Below are 19,122 nucleotides of genomic sequence, written 5' to 3' on the forward strand. Positions count from 1 at the left end.
TGTAGATTTGATGATTGAAGACGACAGAGTTTACAAATCACCACTGTCTCAGTTTTGGTTTTTAACAAGTTACCTAGTGATTCTGCAGGTTACTATTATTTGAAAATCTGCAGTGGGGCTTCTTGAAGGAAGAAACAAAAGCACAGCTACATACTTTTCTCCAGGGTTAGCTGTAGAGATATCTGTGGAGCCAGAATCTGTATTTTCCCTCTACTTTTTTTTTTTTTTTTTTGGAAAGGAAAAATACTATCCATTGGCCCAGTTCTTCTTGACTTCTCATTTAATTCTGGTTTTTCACTGAGTCGGCTCCATTTATCATGATGGATCTAGCATGGTGGATTGGGACCCCTTTGTTGCCATAATGGCTTAGCTGACAGGAGAAGAGTGGAGCTTCTCAGCCCCCACAGCAATGGGTCGCGCCACATAGGACGGTAGATGAAGGTTCTTCTCCATTCCCTGGGGACCAGAGGTATTATTACTTGATGATGGAATCCAGCAGCTTTGCTCTGTGTTCATTCCATGAACCCGAGGCCCCTGCCTGTATGGAGTTGGTTGCACTGACCCTATACAAAAGAAAAAAGAAATTTCAGTATTCACATGCTTCACAATGCCCAGCAAAAGAGAGAACCTAATAGTGATGGTTAGAGAATAGGCCTGAAAGATGAGACACAAAATCAACCTATTCTCAAACCATTCAGGACCCAATTTTTAAAAATTAAAAAGTCTTGGTAGGTTGAGATGATTCAAAGGAATTTGCTTCTTGATATTTTTCTTTAGCTTTCTCTGTATATGGCCTCTCTCCGTCTGGGCCATAAATGACTTGAGAACTGGCCTCACAATTTATGCACACTTGTATTAGCATGGAAGTCTGTACCTAACCTGCACCATTCAATGCTTACTGAGGTCAATGAAGATGATTCTACATACCTACTGCTAGTACAGCCTATGTTTTAGATGATTTTTCAGGAGCTGAGGAGGAATTGGCTCAAAGACAATCTTTTATCTCACGGCTCTTTAACATGCTCTTTTATCTCATGATCATTTATCTCATTCTCAGATCTCATTCCAACCTCCCATCCCCATCTCTATCTCCACTTTCACTGAAGGCATTTATGAGACAGCAAGACATGACTGGCAATGTGATCACCCATATTAACACAACCAAACCAAAACTGTTGCCGTTGAGTCAATTCCAACTCATAGCAACCCTATTGGACAGAGTAGAACTGCCCCATAGGGTTTCCAGGGAGTGGCTGGTGAATTCAAACTGCCAAGCTTTTGGTTAGCAGCTGTAACACTTAACCACTGGACCACCAGGGCTCCATATATACATGTGTATATATGTATATGTGTGTGTGTATATATATATACATATATAATGAATTACATTTACAAGAAATAATTATGTGTGTTTAGTTCCTCAAGGAACAGTAGTATATAACAAGACATTCCAACATTTTTACACTGCTTTTTAATAGTGCTACCAATAATAACAAAAAAAATGCAAATTTTGAAAATGCTGAATTTTTTAATTATCCATGCAACAACAGTGGTACCAGTGCATATAAAAAAAACTGTAATATTTATTGTAGTTTTAATATTCAATTCTTAATGTGTACCTTAGTATCCAGGAACTTCCTCAAATTAGACAATAAAGTTCTACTGAATTCATTATTTACGTGAGTTATGTGGGAACATACGTGCGAGAGAGGAATTTAGAGTGAATCTTCTAAAACAAGAAGCCTATGTTCTCTATACCAAGAAAGCTAAGGAGGAGGGTATGGTAATAAGCTTATTTATTGAAGGGCAAATATCAGAAAATATAAGTGGAGCTGAAGCCCCTTTCATTAGCGGAGGTACTGTTTTTATTGGCTCAGTGTTTCTCCCAACCTCTCTAAAGGCTTATGATACAAAACCATGTTCAACAACGTCCTCTGGGTTCTAAAGCAGAATATCAGAAACCTAAGCCCAAGAGGTTTATCATAATAAAACTCTTGGCAGAAGTATTATGTCAAAGGTTATCTGACTCTGTCTCTACCAGAAGCAGATTGAGTTCCAGAACAGCCTGAGAACCTATGTAGACTGTATGGCCCTTCCCCCACAGTGGCTTGCTTGGCTGGACTTCACAGACTGTCGGGCGTCTGGCTGAGTCTAGCCCCTGATAAGACTTGAATACTTCCAAATCCCCAGGACAACCTCCAGATCAACTTAAATTCACAGGAACCCTTCTTAGTGGAACATGGAACATGTTTTCTTTTCAGCCATTTCCAATTTAGCTGTAGCTATATTTACAGCTACCGGTATATAAAAAAAATATATATATATATAAATATATATATATTTTTTTATATCTACAGCTACCGGTATAGATCCCAAACCTCAAGAAGGACCTCAGAACCCACCCTAATTCAAAACAAGTAATCACTCATTGTGTGCATGCTCAAATTGATCTAGTAGACTGCTAAGCAGCCAGAGTTTTGAGTAAACATGGTGACCTCCCAGAAGATAAAAATCCAGTCCAAATTAATTTCTTTAAGCTCCATGTCATTCCAATACAGCCCAGCTGCTCACACAGATTATACAATTTAACTTCTTGTTTCTGTGGTTAGGAGCCCCTGGGTGGTACAAATGGTTAACCTGCTCAGTTGATAAGAGAAGTAAGTGTACCCAGAGGTGCCCCAGAAGAAAAGCCTGGTGATCTACTTCCAAAAAATCAGCTACTGAAAACCCGGTGGAGTACAGTTCTACTCTGACACACATGGGATCACCATGAATCGGGGCTGACTCAAAAGCAACTGGTTTGTTTTTTCAGTGGTTAGATGAGACTTTTCACTGGAAAACATTCAGGACCCAGATAAAGGTAGCCATTTACCAGGTGCCAGGGAAGAAAGCTGACCAACATCTGCTGTCTGAACATCCTTCAGGGCCACAGGTTGACTCCCACACTTGAGGTCTTGGTGTTCCTTTAAAATCACAAACTGCAGAGAACAGAAGGGAGAAAGAGGATATTGTCATAATCCACAAATTATCTCAACATTAAATCAAGTCCATGGCTTCATTATTTTCATCCTGTGTAAGATGCAAGCTGGAAGAAAAGGTCCTACCAAATTTATCTCTCTGGCAAATGAAAGATTCAGTTTTCAATTAGGATCTTATGTACCTCTCCATTACAACAACTAGGTACTACCAATACCTTTACTGAAGAATCTATTCTAATTTTGGAATCCCAGCTTTGGGGCCATAGATCCCTGGCATTACTGTTTTACTATAAGCAATCAAAGAATCCATAAGTATTTTACACAGTGCCTATCGGCCAGACAAGTAGCATAAGTCATATATGTATGTGTCGCAACTTTTCGTATATATAGATGGAGTCCCTGGGCGATGAGAATGGTTAATGCTCTTGGCTACCAACCAAAAGGTTGGAGATGTGAGTCCACCCAGACGCACCTTGAAAGAAAGGCCTGATGATCTACTTCCAAAATACCAGCCATTGAAAACCCTATGGAGCACAGTTCCACTTCGACACACACGGAGTCACCATGAGTCAGACCTGATTCAACAGCAATTGGTTATACATATATATACGTGTGTGTGTGTGTGTGTGTGTGTGTATAAACACATAAATTTTTTATTAACTCAATTTTATTAACCATATATATAGATGCTTAAAGTGTTAAAAAGTAAAGATGTCACTTTAAGGACTAAGGTGTGCCTGGGCCAAGCCATGGTGTTTTCAATAGCTTCATATCCATGCAAAAGCTGGGCAATGAATACAGAAGACGGAAGAAGAATTGACATCTTTGAGTTATGGTGCTGGTGACAAATGTTGAAAATACCATGGACTGCCAAAAGAATCAACAGATCTGTCTTGGAAGAAGCACAGCCAGAATGCTCCTTAGAAGGGAGGATGGTGAGACTACGTCTCACATACTTTGGCATGTTATCACGAGGGACCAGTCCCTGGAGAAGACCATCATGCTTGGTAAAGTAGAGGGCCAGTGAAAAAGAGGAAGACCCTGAACAAGATGCATTGACACAGTGGCTGCAACAATGGGCTCAAGCATAACAACAATCATGAGGATGGCACAGGACCAGGCAGTATTTCGTTCTATTGTATATGGGGTCGCTATGCGTTGGAACTGACCCTACAGCACCTAACAACAACATATATATGGTTAATAAAATTTACTTAAATATGTCACTGAGTTCTGATTAAATGGGTACTAATAGTGTCCTAGAACTCTATGGGTCAGTTCTACTCTGTCCTATAGGGTCGCTGTGAGTCGGAATCGACTCGATGGCACACAACAACAACAGTGTTCTTTAGGGTCACTATAAGTTGAAATCGACTGGATGGCAACAGGTTTGGTTTTTTGGTTTAATAGTGTAACTACTGTTTTGCAGGGACCCACAAAATGTTTTAATGTTACAAAGGACCTTTACTGTTGAACAGCTTGGGAACCAATATTTTAAAAGGCAGGCTAAGAAAGCAGCAAAATTTCTCTTCAGTCAATAAAATGATTACTTCTCTTATTATTTATATTGCCCAAACTTGATTGGGAACCTGCAGTGTAGGCTGACCAGAGTTGCTTGCACTCAAACTAAATAAATAGATTAGATAATAAAATAGATGACTGACAGAAGGAAAGAGAATACATGTTCCCTTGCTTAAGAATGAAGGATGTAGAGTGTGGTGCAGCCCCGCCCCCCGCCCATGAGTAGCCTTGAAGAGGGACTGGCTCCAAGGCTTCTGCTGATTACGCTCCATGGGTTCAGAAATAGGTCCTCCTCAGAAATACTGTGTACCACGAGAAAAAGGGAGTAGAAAACAAGCATTTCTTTGTCCATGGTTCTCTTTAAGGAAAGTGTAGGAAGGGTTAAGGAGTGGAGCTGATTAGAAAGAAGGGAAATAAATGTAGGTAATGGAAGAGCGAATCCCACAGACATGTGTTTTCATTTTCTTATTTTCCACCACACTAATTAACTGTCACCTCCTCTTTATTAATGGTCTCCCTGAAGCAACAGATTGCAAAGTCAATACACGACCCACTCTTCAAGGGGGCAGATCCATTATTTCTGGCTCAAGTCAGGAACCAGCCCTCTGTATTACAAATTTTCCAACCTTGTGCCTCTTGGCCAGAAGAACACAGAACCCAGAGTTCTGAGCTGAGATGGGGAAGGCAGCTAATGGAACCAGATTTGTTTCTGCTGCCTCTCCTAGTTTGGGTGCTTTGCTGTTTCCCATTCCCACTGATACGTGCAGCAGCAGTTGGTGTCGGGGACATTTATGACTGCTGGGAAGGACTACAGTCAGCAGCCCCAGGCCTCCTAACACAGCCCTAAGCCACCAAGCTGCTCATGACAGTGATTTTTTAAAACACCACAAACATAGATTGTGTTTCTCCTTCTCTTCCATAATTTAAATAAGATGAATTAAACTTGCTGCCCCAAACCTGAATGAAGTACCATATAGAATGACAAGTGTTGTTCTTCATTGTCATCAAGTCGATTCCAACTCATGGTGACTCCAGATGTGCAGAGTAGAACTGCTTCATAGAGTTTTCAAGGTTGTGACCTTTCAGAAGCAGATTGCCAGGCCTGTCTCCTAAGAGCCTCTGGGTGGGTTCAAACCACCAACTTTCCGCTAATAGTAGAGCACTTGACCGTTTGCACCACCCAGGGACTCCCCAGACTGACAAGTACAACCTGGGAATTTAAAGCCCACAATGCTTCAAAGAACTGAAGACAGTCTATAACTAAATCCATCCAGAAACACACACTTAAGAAATCTATAGAGACACAGGGATCTTGTTTTTGAGCTGGTTCTGACTCAGAGAGACCCTATGCACAACAGAATGAAACACCACCCGATCTTGCACCGTCCTTACCATTATGGCTATGTTTGACCCCATGGTTGCAGCCACTGTGTCAATCCATCTTGTTAAGGGTCTTTCTCTTTTTTGCTGACCCTCTACCTTAGCAAGCATGATGTTCTTCTCCAGTGACTGGTCCCTCCTGATAACATGTCCAAAGTACATGAAACAAAGTCTCACCATACTCTCTTACAAGGAGCACTCTGGCTGTATTTCTTCCAAGACAGATTTGTTTGTTCTTCTGGCAGTCCATGGTATAGTCTATATTCTTTGCAAACACCGTAATTCAAAGGCATCAATTCTTCTTCGGTCCTCCTTATTCATTGTCCAGCTTTGGAATGCATGTGAGGCAATTAAAAATACCATGGCCGGGTCAGGCGAACTTTAGCCCTCAAGGTGACATCTTTGCTTTTCAACACTTTAAAGAGGTTTTTTGCAGCAGATTTTCCCAACACGTCATTTGATTTCTTGACTGATGCTTCCATGGGCATTGATTGTGGATCCCAGTAAAATGAAATCCTTGACAACTTCAATCTTTTCTCCATTTATCATGATGGTGCTTATTGGTCCAGTTGTGAGGATATTTGTTTTCTTTATGTTGAGGTGCAATCCACACTGAAGGCTGTGATCTTTGATCTTCATTAGTAAGTGCTTCAAGTCCTCTTCACTTTCAGCAAGCAAGGTTGTGTCATCTGCATATTTCAGGTTGTTAATAAGTCGTCCAATCCTGATGCAGTGTTCTTCTTCATATAATCCAGTTTTTCAGATTATTTGCTGAAACATGCAGATGGAATAAGTATGGTGAAAGGATACAACCCTGACACACAACTTCCCTGAGTTTAAACCAGACAGAATCCCCTTGTACTTTTTGAACGACTGCCTCTTAGTCTATGTACAGACTCCTCATGAGCATAATTAAGTGTTCTGGAATTCCCATTCTTAGCAATATCCATAATTTGTTATGATCCACACAGGCGAATGCATTTGCATAGTCAATAAGACACAGGTAAACATCTTTCTGGTATTCTCTGCTTTCAGCCAAGTGCCATCTGACATCAGCAATGATGTCTCTAGTTCCACATCCTCTTCTGAATCTGGCTTGACTTATGGCAGTTCCCTTTCGATGTACTGTTGCAATCACTTTTTAATTATCTTCAGCAAAATTTTACTTGCATGTAACCGGGACGAGTGGACACAGGAAATCCAGGGTGTTAAGGGAAAGAGGGAGAGTGCTGACATATTGTGGGGATTGCAACCAATGTCACAAAACAATTTGTGTATAAATTTTTGCATGAGAAATTAACTTGTACTGTAAAATTACAGCTAAAACACAATAAAAATTTTTTTAAATTTTACTTGGGTATGATATTAATGATACTGTTTGATAATTGCCACAGTCTATTGGAAACCCTGGTGGCCTAGTGGTTAAGTGCTATGGCTGCTACCCAAAAGGTCAGCAGTTCGAATCTACCAGGCGCTCCTTCAAACTCTATGGGGCAGTTCTACTCTGTCCTGTAGGGTCGCTATGAGTCGGCATCAACTCGACGGCAATGGGTTTGGTTTTTTTTTTTTTTATTGGATCACCTTTCTTTGGAATGGGCACAAATATGGATCTCTTTCAGTCTACGGGCCAGGTAGCTGTCTTCCAAATTTTTGGCAGAGACAAGTGAGTACCTCTAGTGCTGTATCCGTTTACTGAAACATCTCCATTGGCATTCTGTCAATTCCTGGAACCTTGTTTTTTGCCAATGCCTTCAGTGCAGCTTGGACTTCTTCCTTCAATACCATCGGTTCTTGATCATACGCTACCTTCTGAAATGGTACCAGTGGCTCTGTATTCCTTCCACCTTCTTTTGATGCTTCCTGTGTTATTCAATATTTTGCCCACAGAATCCTTCGATGTTGCAACTTGAGGCCCGAATTTTTTCTTCAGTTCTTTCAGCTTGAGAAATGCCAAGTGTGTTCTTCTCCTTTGGTTTTCTAACTCCAGGCCTTTGCACATTTCATTATAATACTTTACTTTTTTCTTCCTGAGTTGCCCTTTGAAACCTGTTCAGGACTTTTATTTCATCATTTCTTCCATTTGATTTAGTTCAAGAGTAAGTTTCAGAGTCTCCACTGACATCCACTCTGGTCTTTTCTTTTTTTCCTGTCTTTTTCAGGACCTTTTGCTTTCTTCATGTATGACGTCCTTGATGTTATCCCGCAGCTCATCTAGTCTGCAGTCACTAGTGTCCAATGTGTCAAATCTATTCCTGAGATGGCCTCTAAGTTCAGGTGGGATATATTCGAAATCAGACTTTGGTTCTCATGGACTTGTTTTAATTTTCTTCAGCTTCAACTTGAACTTGCATATTGGCAATTGATGGTCTGTTCTGTATTTGGTCCCTGGTCTTGTTCTGACTGATCATATTGAGCTTCTCTTTCCACAGATGTAGCCACTTTGATTCCTGTGTATTCCATCCAGTGAGGTTCACGTGTATAGTCACATTTTATGTTATTGAAAAAAGGTATTTGCAATGAAGTCATTAAAAAACCCATTGCCGTCGAGTCGATTCTGACTCATAGTGACCCTATAGGACGGAGTAGAACTGCTCCATAGGGTTTCCAAGGAGTGCCTGGTGGATTTGAACTGCCAACCTTTTGGTTAGCAGCCGTAGCTCTTAACCACTATACTACCAGGGTTTCCAAGTCATTACTCTTACAAAATTCAATCATGCAATCTCCAGCGTAGTTTCTATCACCAAGGCCATATTTTCCAACTACTGATCCTTCTTTGTTTCCAGGTTTTGCATTCCAGTCACCAGTAACTATCAGTACATCTTGATTGCATGTTTGATCAATTTCAGACTACAGAAGCTGGTAAAAATCCTCAATTTATTAATCTTTGGCATTTGTGGTTGGTGCATAAATTTGAAAATAGTTGTGTTAACTGTCTTTCTTGTAGGTGTATGGCTATTGTCATATCACTGACAGTGTTGAACTTCAAGACAGATCTTGAAATGTTCTTTTTGACAATGAATGTGATGGCTCTTTAATTTCTCATTCCCGGCATAGTAAACCATATGATTTTCCAATTCAAAATGGCCAATACCAGTCCATTTCAGTTCACTAACACCGAGGATATTGATCTTTATGTGTTCCATTTCATTTTTAATGATTTCCAATTTTCCCAGATTCATACTTCATAAATTCCACCCTCTGATTATTAATGGATGTTTGCAGCTGTTTCTTCTCATTTTAAGTCATACCACATCAGCAAATGAAGGTCCCATAAGCTTGACTCCATCCACATCATTATGGTTGACTCTACTTTGAGGAGGGAACTCCTCCCCAGTCATATTTTGAGTGCCTTCCAACTTGTGGAGCTCATCTTCCAGCGCTATATCAGACAATGTTCTGCTGCTATTGATAAGATTTTCACTGGCCAATTTTTTCAGAAGTACACTGCCAGGTCCTTCTTCCTAGTCTTTCTCAGTCTGGAAGCCCCACTGAAACCTGCCCATCCTGGTGACCTTGTTGGTATCTGAAATATCAGTACCATAGCTTCTAGCATCATAGCAACACGTAAGCCCTCACAGTACAACAAACTGACAGACAGGTGATATACAGGGATCTTTAGTATTTTTTATTTTTTAGAGATCATCTAATCCAAACACCTTGTTGTACTGAAGAAGAAGCAGAGTTCTGCAAAGGTTGAGTGACTTGCTGAAGATTAGACAGACAATTAGTGGGAGAATAAAACTAGAACTCACATTTCTTATTTTAGTTTAATATTCAAGTTCAACACAAAAAATAAGTATACTCTAAAAGCCTATGACAAGCAGGGAGAGATGATCAACTGTTAGTCAGCAGCACAGCTACAGGAAAGCAATGCAAGGTGAGATGGAAACTTGGGAATGGAGAAAATGGAAGGACGTCAAACACTGCCTTTACTTATCCATAATCACTTCCTAATAGCTCTTTCCTATTTGCCAACAGGCTTCCATCTCCAATGGACCTTCGTTATATTTCAGACTCTTAGACAATGTATACCACAAATAATACCAACGGCAAACACTAAACCAGCCAAGCTATCTCTGACAGGCTTCTGGAAATGGAAATTTCCTTAATATTTTCAAGAAAGCTTGTTGTTAGTTGCTGTCCAGTTGGCTCCAACCATCTGTATAACAGAACGAAATGTTGCCTGGTCCTACGGCATCCTCACCATCTTTGGTATGTTTGAGCCACCGTGTTAATCCATCTCATGGGGGGTTTTTCCTCATCTGCACTGACCCTTTACCAAACATGATTTACTTTTCTAACAATTAGTTTTTCCTGATGACATGTCCAAAGTAAGCAAGGTGAAGTCTCGCCATCCTTGCTTCTAAAAAGCATTCTGGCTGTACTTCCTCCCAGACAGATTTGTTCATTCTTCTGAAAGTCTGTGGTATATTCACTATTCTTTGCCAACACCACAATCAAATGCCTCGATTCTCCTTCTAGCTTCCTTATTCTTTGTCCAGCTTTCCCATGCCTGTCCCGAGTCTGCCCTCTAGTGTTTCAAGATCAATTACTGAAGTGGGTAATCTAAGGAAGCATCTCGAACTTCCCAATACACTAAACTTTTTAGAAAACATATAGGGTTACCAGATAAAATACAGGACACTCAGTTAAATTTGAATTTAAATTTGAACTTCTGGTATAAGCATGAATTTAATTGGGCATCCTGAATTTTTATTTTCTAAATCTAACAACTATTTTGCTGCTTTGAAATTGGAATTATAATGTATGGGAAAGAAGAAACACTAAGAATATTAGGAACATAATCTTGGGTTTTTAAAAAATCTGTTGGAAGAGGACCACTTAAATATTGGGGAAAATTCATATAACACATAAAAATCTAGGTTCTAGGAAGAAGCTACATGTTAGGAAAAAAAAAAAAGATTCCATAAATTTCTTGTGCCATTAAATTATGGTACTATTTTTACCCTTTCTTATTCCCTCTCTATGCTCTAACTCCTCACCCCCACTTCCCTGACACAAAGCCTCCCCAATGGATGTAGCATTGGTTCACATTAACACCAGCCAGAAGCTATAACAGATTCTGGTCTCTCTGAACTCAGTGGAAAATGAAGACAAAGGAACTGGGATTAATAGCAAGCCAATTCTTTGCTTCATCTGCTTTGGTTGCATTACCCAAAGTTGGGGGGAAGACATTCCAGCCTCTCCATCAGTAGGCTTGCTACTGCTCACATCTCTGCTCGACTCTTCATATGGATTCTTTGGATTTTTTGATAGCAACTTCTGATTCCTGCAATAAAGGCAAAATTTGAGAAAATCTCAAAACCAAACAAGTAAACAACAACAAAAAAGCACCCAGCCCAGAAGTGAAATAAGTCAATCACAAAACTCATGAAAAGATTTATACACAAAAAGAAAAAATCTTGGATGGTTATGAAGGAATGGAGGAGTGGTGGTGAGGAGGAAACACTAAATAGACAATAAACAAGTGGCAATTTTGGTGAAGGGTAAAACAATACACGATACTAAGGGAGCCAGCACTTGTTCAAGGCAAGGTCATGGAAGCTCCATGACATATCCAAACTCCCTGAGAGGCCAAATTACTGGGCTGAGGGCTGTGGGGATCATGGTCTCAGGGAATATCTAGTTCAATTGGCATAACATAGTTTAAAAAGAAAATGTTCTACATTCTGCTTTGGCAAAGTAGCATCTGTGATCTTAAAAGCTTGTAAGCAACCATCTAAGATACTCCACTGGTCTCACCCTGTCTGAAGCGAGGCAGAATGAAGAAAACCAAAGACACAAGGGAAAGATTAGTCTACAGGACTAATGGACCATAACTACCACAGCCTCCACCAGACTGAGTTCAGTTCAACTAGATGGTGCCCGGCTACCACCACTGACTTCTCTGACAGGGATCACAATAGAGAGTCCCCGACAGAGCTGGAGAAAAAGGTAGAACAAAATTCTAACTAAAAAAAAAAAGACCAGACTTACTGGCCTGACAGAGACCAGAGAAACCCCGAGAGTATGGCCCTTGGACACTCTTTTAGCTCAGTACTGGTTACTCCTGAGGTTCACCCTTCAGCCAAAGATTAGACAGGCCCATAAAACAAAACGAGGCTAAATGGGCACACCAGCGCAGGGACAAGAACAAGAAGGCAGGAGGGGACAGGGAAGTTGGTAATGGGAAACCCAAGGTCAAGAAGGAGAGAGTGTTGACATGTCTTGGTGTTGCCAACCAATGTCACAAAACAATATGTATATTAATTGTTTAATGAGAAACTAGTGTGCTCTGTAAACCTTCATCTAAAGTACAATTTAAAAAAATAAATAAATACAACAGCCCACCCAGTGATGGTCGGGGGCAACTTTTTTTGCTGCTGAAATTTCGGTACTTAAAGTGTATGGGAGAGAAGAAATATTAACATAATTAGGAGTATAATTTTGAGGTTTTATGGCATTCTTTTCTGCAGGACTCAAAATGGTTTCCAGAAGACCTTTTACTCTTTCCAAGCTTGTGTGAGGTTGTGAGGGGTAGTTATGCATTCATTCATTCAAAAGATACCTACTGAGTACTAACTATATCCCAGGCAATGTCCTAGATGCTGAGGATATAGTAAAGGAAAAACAATAATGATGTCAATATCTTAATGAAACTTTCATTTCCTTTGTGGGGGTTGTGTATAGGAATAATACCACAGCAACCCTGTGGAGGCCGACTACTTTAGCCCCTTTTTACGACTGGAGCCAGCGGGGCTCAGAGATGCCAGTGACTCACCCAAGACACACAGCTACCAAGGACAATACAGGAAATGGGTCATAATGACACCACACCCTAGGCTTCTCCTACTGGCCCTCTGCAATGTTCTACTCATAAAGAATTAGAGGCAAGAACTGGAAGAGTGGAAGACCCCAGGTAAAACTATGTCTCACAGGAGTTGCCTGCCTCCAAATCCAGTTTTTAAAAATACATATTTATTTGACAGGAGCCGTGATGGCACAGTGGTTAAGTGCTCAGTGGCTAATTGAAAGGTCTGAACACATCAGCCGCTTCATGGGCGATATATTCCCATAAAGGTTTCAGCCTAGGAAACTGGGGCAGTTCTACTCTGTCCTATAGGGTCACTATGAGTCAGAATCGACTCGACAGAACACTTTTATTTGACAGACATTAAGCATTAAGTCAATGCAAGGCATGGTGCTATTTACAGAGTGGGGGGTGACCTAGCATTAAGGTGAGGGCCCTATTTTCGAAGCAGCAGACTCTAGACGTAGAGAGACAGGCACATAATGTATGTACACAAGCAGCCACTTAAGAGAAGGCAATGAAGAAAACATGGCAGAGAAGCACACCAGCCAGCCTTAAGGTTTCAAAACAGAGCACTGCTATCAAGGGGTAGATTGACCATTTAATTCTCTCTAGGAGTGCAACCCTCCGTCGGACGGCACTATCTAGGCACTTCAGGAAGGGCAGTAAGGAAGCTGGGGCTGCTGTGAAAGCCTCATTCCAAAAGCTGTCTATTCAATGTATCAGATAGTACCAGGAGATGGGGTGGGTTGTTTGCTTATTGTTTTTAATCAAAGACTTCAAGGAAAAAATTGAAGCAAGCAACTAATATAAACAGTGCCATCGTTGCAAAGTTACAAAATTATAGTTTGTTAAGGAAATCATTTTGTTGCTTTTTTTTTTTTTTACAAGGGAGTCCTTCCACATTATCAAGTTTTATGAAGTAATAATATTAAAATATTAAAAAAATTATTTAGTTTCACAAATACTATCATATTTTTACAGAAATAATGCACATCTTTTACATTTGTTTGCCAACCATTCCCTCCCACCATGAGGTATTTTTAGAAGCATCACCGGGCCAATTTTTTTCATATGTTTCTGTGGAAAAAAAATTAGCATAGCAAGCTTACGAAAATACCTTGTGGGTGGAGGGAGCGGTTGGCAAACAAACACGAAGGCATGTATTACTTGCGTAAAATGTAGTATTCTTTTGAGAGACAGATACAGAAGAGAGTACCAATCAGTCTGGACAAGATAGCCAGAGAATGGTATGAGAAGGAAATAACTGATTCTAGCTCTTTAAAGACATTTAACATCCTGATTAAAAACTCCTGAGCCATTGGTGGTTCAGCGGTAGAATTCTCATCTTCCACGTGGGAAACCTGGTTTGATTTTTGGCCAACGCACTTCATGTGCAACCACCATCCGTCAGTGGTGGCCTGTGTGTTGCTATGATGCTGAACAGGTTTCGGCAGAGTTTCCAGACTAAGGAGGACAAGGAAGCAAGGCCTAGCCATCTGCTTTCAAAAATTAACCAACAAAAACCTTGTGGATCACATTCATCAAATCTGCAACCAAACATGTTGTACACGGGGTCACCATGAGTTGGGGGCTTATTTGACAATTTAAAAATTCCAGGTTAAAACTGTATTTGTTGGTATACTCTAGTGGCACGGGGATATTGGACTAGCAGTTTTAATTTGGTCTCATCAGAATCAATATATCTTTGGTTCAAATGCAGTCAAGCACATAGCTGAAAACTTCAGGGGGGTAAGCAGCTACACTGATCAGAACTGTTAGGTAAATAGCCATCGACTGACCCAGATAGAACTTTACACCTCTGGATGCATTTGGTAAAAAGAAAAAAAGAAGAGTTCTAATAAGCTTTCTTTTTAAGAAGTAGTCCCTTATCACCTTTGCTTTTAGGTAAATGGGAATCAGAAGCTGAGTATGTTCTTATTTATGTGTCAAGTCTATAGTCATCTTTTAGCTGAGCTGGTCTCTGGATTCCATGTCATGAATGCCCAGGAATTTGCCATTAGCTTTAAATCCAGAACTCTGAAAAATGCCAATGGAAGTATAGACATACTTATACCATTGTCCATCAAATAAGAAAAAATACTTAACAATCATTGCCCACATGAACTTACGTGTCCTGCTACACTTTTTGCCAAGCATCTATTTTCTTTTGGCATTCTGCGTATGTAACTGTTGATCGTTCAGTATTTTTTTCTACAAACATCCAAGATACCAAGTGAATACCAAGCTAAAAAGTACATTGTTACTGAGAGATCACTGAATTCCAATTTCAAGTTTGTGCCGGAGAATCTTGACTCTTAGTCTGAAGTAGAAAAGGGTTTGGAACATGTGACCCTTTAGGGAAGATTACAGTTCACATAAAATCATAACAACCCAATAGCATTTAGGTCGGCAGTTCGAATCTACCAGCCACTCCTTGGAAGCCCTACGGGGCAGTTCTTCTCTGTTCTATAAGGTCGGTATGAGTTGGAATTGACTCAACAGCAATGAGTTTTTTTGTTTGTTTGTTTACATGTGTTATAGATTGAATTGTGTCCCCCTAAAATATGTGTTGTAAATTCTAACCTCTATGCCAATGGTTTTAATCCCATTTGTAAATGGGTCATCTTCGTTATGTTAATGAAGCAGGATTCATGTAGGGCATGACTTGAGTCAGTCTCTTTTGGGATGTGGTAAGACTACGTGCAAAGACACAAGGAGATCTCCAAGGAACCAGGAAGCAGAAGCTGAAGACACAAGAGCCTTCCTGCAGAGCTGACAGAGAGAGAAAGCCTTCCCCTAGAGCTGTCACCCTGAATTCTGATTTCAAGCCTCTTAGACTGTAAGCCCTGGTGGCATAGTGATTAAGAGCTCCACTGCTAACCCAAAGGTTGGCAGTTCAAATCCACCAGCCACTCCTTGGAAACCCTATGGGGCAGTTCTACTCTGTCCTGTAGGGTCACTATGAGTCTGAATCAACTCAACGGCACCAAACAACAATAACAAACGATGAGAAAACAAATTTCTGCTTGTTAAAGCCATCCACTTGTGGTATTTCTGTTATAACAGCACTAGATAACTAAGACAGTATGCCAGATGTACACTAAGTTCTTTATTGTTGTTAGTTGCCATCAAGTCAGCTCTGACTCATGGTAACTCCATGGTAACGCAACAGGACAAAATGTTGCCTGGTTCTACACCATCTCCATAATGTTTGTATGCTTGAGTCCATTGCTGTAACCACTATGTATTTTGGGTGCCTTACAACCTAGGGGCTCATCCTTCAGCACTGTATTGGACACTATTCTGTTGCGACCCATAGGATTTTCAATGACTAATTTTCAGAAATACATTGCCAGGCCTTTCTTCCTAGTCTGTCTTAGTCTGGAAGCACCACTGAAACTTGTCCACCATGAGTGAACCTGCTGGTATTTCAAATACTGGTGGCATAGTTTCCAGCAACACAGCATCATGCAAGTCACCACAGTACAACAAATTGACAGACAGTCTGTGGTTCTTTAAAATAACCCTTAAGATAAGTACTATCCTTATCCTCATTTTATGGCAAGAAAAAAAAAAATTAATGAACACAGGGGTTAAGTAATATGCCAAAAGTTACTTCGGCATGAACTGGGATTTAAATCTGTGTAGTCTCAGTCTGGGGCCCATGCTCTTAACCACTACACTAGAGTGCAGGAAAGTCTCAGACAAGTGCTTCCCAGCTAATAAACGGGATTCGCCAGAATACAAGATGGTTGCCCTCTGAGTGGTTGTGTAAAGCTGGAAGCTTTGGTCGGGTCTGCTGATGTCCGTCCCGTGCATTCCCAGAGGATTGAGGCCTATTATTTAAGCGAATCTTAGGCTTTCACCTAGGAAATAATGAGATTGAACTAGATAATTCAAGTCCCCTTCAATCCAAAAGTTTCAGCTCACTGATTTTGTGCAGCGTAAATGATAGCAATATATCATTGCTTTGAAATGTTGATGATAGTAGGGGATGCTGTTTTACTTTTTAACAAAATGGAAAATGAGCAAACGACATGACGCCTACCCCTGCACCCTAATGTACTGTTATCTAGAAGTCATTAGATGTGTATCTCCTTGTTCCACAGCTTTTTACTTTTAACGTGAAATGATCAAAAACACAAAAATCTAAGAGCCAGAAACTTCCTTCCAAGTTAGGGAAACTACTGATATTCTTTAACAAAACTTAATACTTCATGGGAAATCAACTTAATGGAAAAAAAAAATTACAAAACAAACCCATCATCATAAAGTAAAAAAAAAAAAACCTGTTTTCATCAAGTAAATTGCAACTCATGGCAACCCCACGTGTTTTAGAGTGGGCCTGCGTTCCACAGGGTCTTCAATATCTGTAATCTTATGAGGGAATACCCGGATAGTGCAAATGGTTAAGCTTGACTGTGAGCTGTTCAAATCTACCCAGAGGCAACTCTGAGGAACTGCCTGGAGATCCAAAAGGTCATAGTCTTGAAAACCCTATAAAGTATAGTTTTATTCTGCACATATGGGGTTGCCATGAATCAGAACCACCCTGACAGCAACTGGGTGTTTTGTCTTGTTTTTAATCTTATGTAATTAGATCACCAGGCCTTTCTTCTGCAGCACTGCTGGGTGGATGCAAACTGCCAATCTTTCAGTTAATAACGGAGCTCAAACTGTTTGCACCCCCTAGGAAAATTAAACCCAAACCCAGTGCTGTTGAGTTGATTCCAACTCATAGCGACCCTATAGGACAGACTAGAACTGCCCCATAGGGTTTCCAAGGAGCACCTGGTGAATTTGAACTGCCGACCTTTTACGCTGTAGCTCTTAACCACAACACCACCAGAGCTTCCCCCAGGGACCTTAGACCGTCATAATAAACTATAGTCATGCAGGCTCTGAGGGGAAAAGCATGTAATGCTAAAAGAAAAAAGTAGAATACAAAAAAAAACCCCACATAAACTGTGATGTATATGGACAAGAGCCAGGACGGAACATGGAAAAGTGAAATCACTGATGTTTTAGTGCAATGGCCTTTATTTTTCAGTTAGTTATTTTTTTAAACTATAATTTCATATCTTTAATGTAGCAAATCTGTAAAAGAAATTCGTCTCAAGGAGGCAGGCATTTCTCTGGGAGGGGTTAGGAAGGGGCTTAAAGCACCAATGGAAAGCAAAGGGTCACCTGTAATAGCGAGTCCCCCACAGTGCCAGGAGGAGAAGCAGGACAAGCCCAACCACGCAGACAGCCACCACAGCAATGTTCCGTTGCTGCCCATGCCCAGCGTGGCGCAGTTTCCACCATCTCAATTCTCGGTGCTGACATCGATCCCCGATGAAGCCAACGATACATCTGTGACAACACACAGAGGTTATCAGTAACCCTCGGCCCAAAACACTTGTATATTTCAGACTCGATATCTGGCCATCGCTCAACCTCTGCTTTTCCAGACTCGGCTCTTTGGAAGCATATGGAAAATCCATCAGGGGTCAGCTGAAAGCATTAGGATTTACAAGTTAATGCAGCAGGGACTTCCCCCTTTGGTCTGTCTGCCCTGGGACTGATGGGAGATTATTGCATATTGCCTCTTTGAGGCATTCAGGACTTGATTAAAGGTCAATTTCTGTTAGTCTAAAATTCTGAGATGCCACCTTTTAAGACCAACAACCAAGCAACTCTGCCCTAAGAGCCAAGGGAGGTTTTGAAATAAACGTTTGGCCAGATTGCAATGAGTATAGGTCAAAGGCTAGAAGAACTTAAAGGGAGGGTCTCCCCACTTGAGACTAGGCTATAAAAAAATGTGCACAGGCTCTGAACAGCAAGCACAACCTAATATGCTGAGGAAACTTAGTTTTCCCTTTTTAAAAAATCACTATTAGCCCAAAAGAACAGGTCTCAGTGTTGACATGCAAGCATTTACCTATTTTCTTTAAGGAGAGAGGGGAAAAAAAAAAAACCTATATGGAGGAAAAAAAGAATATGCACCCATAAACACTCTGCTGTTCCATTAGAGAAATTATTACTAGAATTACCAGCAACCAACATATATGGCGAACCTTTAAAGTAAATGAAACAATGCTGCCATCTACTGGAAATACATGCTTCCAGAAATTATAAGGATCTCTGGTAGAAATAAAAGCAAAGGACTGTATTCTATTATTCTTCCCAAGAGCATCAACTTAAAAAATATCCTATTAAATATTTCATGACACTCACTTACGAATTCCTTGCCCTTGCCCCTGGATCAATTAACTATCTGTCCATGTTTCCCACCTTACTCCAGAAAGACGAAGGAATACACAGAAAATCGATACCAGTCCCCATGTTGGGAAGAGGCAGCATAGAACAAGCATTAGACCAAGCTCAAGAAGATGTAGATTCTTGTTCCGGTTCTACCTTTAGCTGGTTATAGGAGCTTGGCAAGTC

At 40.6% G+C, this 19,122-nt stretch overlaps 1 protein-coding gene across 1 annotated transcript in view; it reads right to left on the bottom strand.

Moving 5' to 3' along the window:
- Positions 1-267: 267 nt before the first annotated feature.
- Positions 268-19,122, bottom strand: part of EGF (epidermal growth factor) — a 142,995-nt gene continuing 124,140 nt past the window's right edge. Inside the window, 3 exon segments of the mRNA XM_064285443.1 lie at positions 268-563; positions 11,055-11,169; positions 17,881-18,048. Coding sequence (XP_064141513.1) covers positions 327-563; positions 11,055-11,169; positions 17,881-18,048 — 520 coding nt within the window. The 3' untranslated portion in view covers positions 268-326.

Source organism: Loxodonta africana, chromosome 5 (assembly GCF_030014295.1).
Source record: "Loxodonta africana isolate mLoxAfr1 chromosome 5, mLoxAfr1.hap2, whole genome shotgun sequence".
Classification (NCBI taxonomy): Eukaryota; Metazoa; Chordata; class Mammalia; order Proboscidea; family Elephantidae; genus Loxodonta; species Loxodonta africana.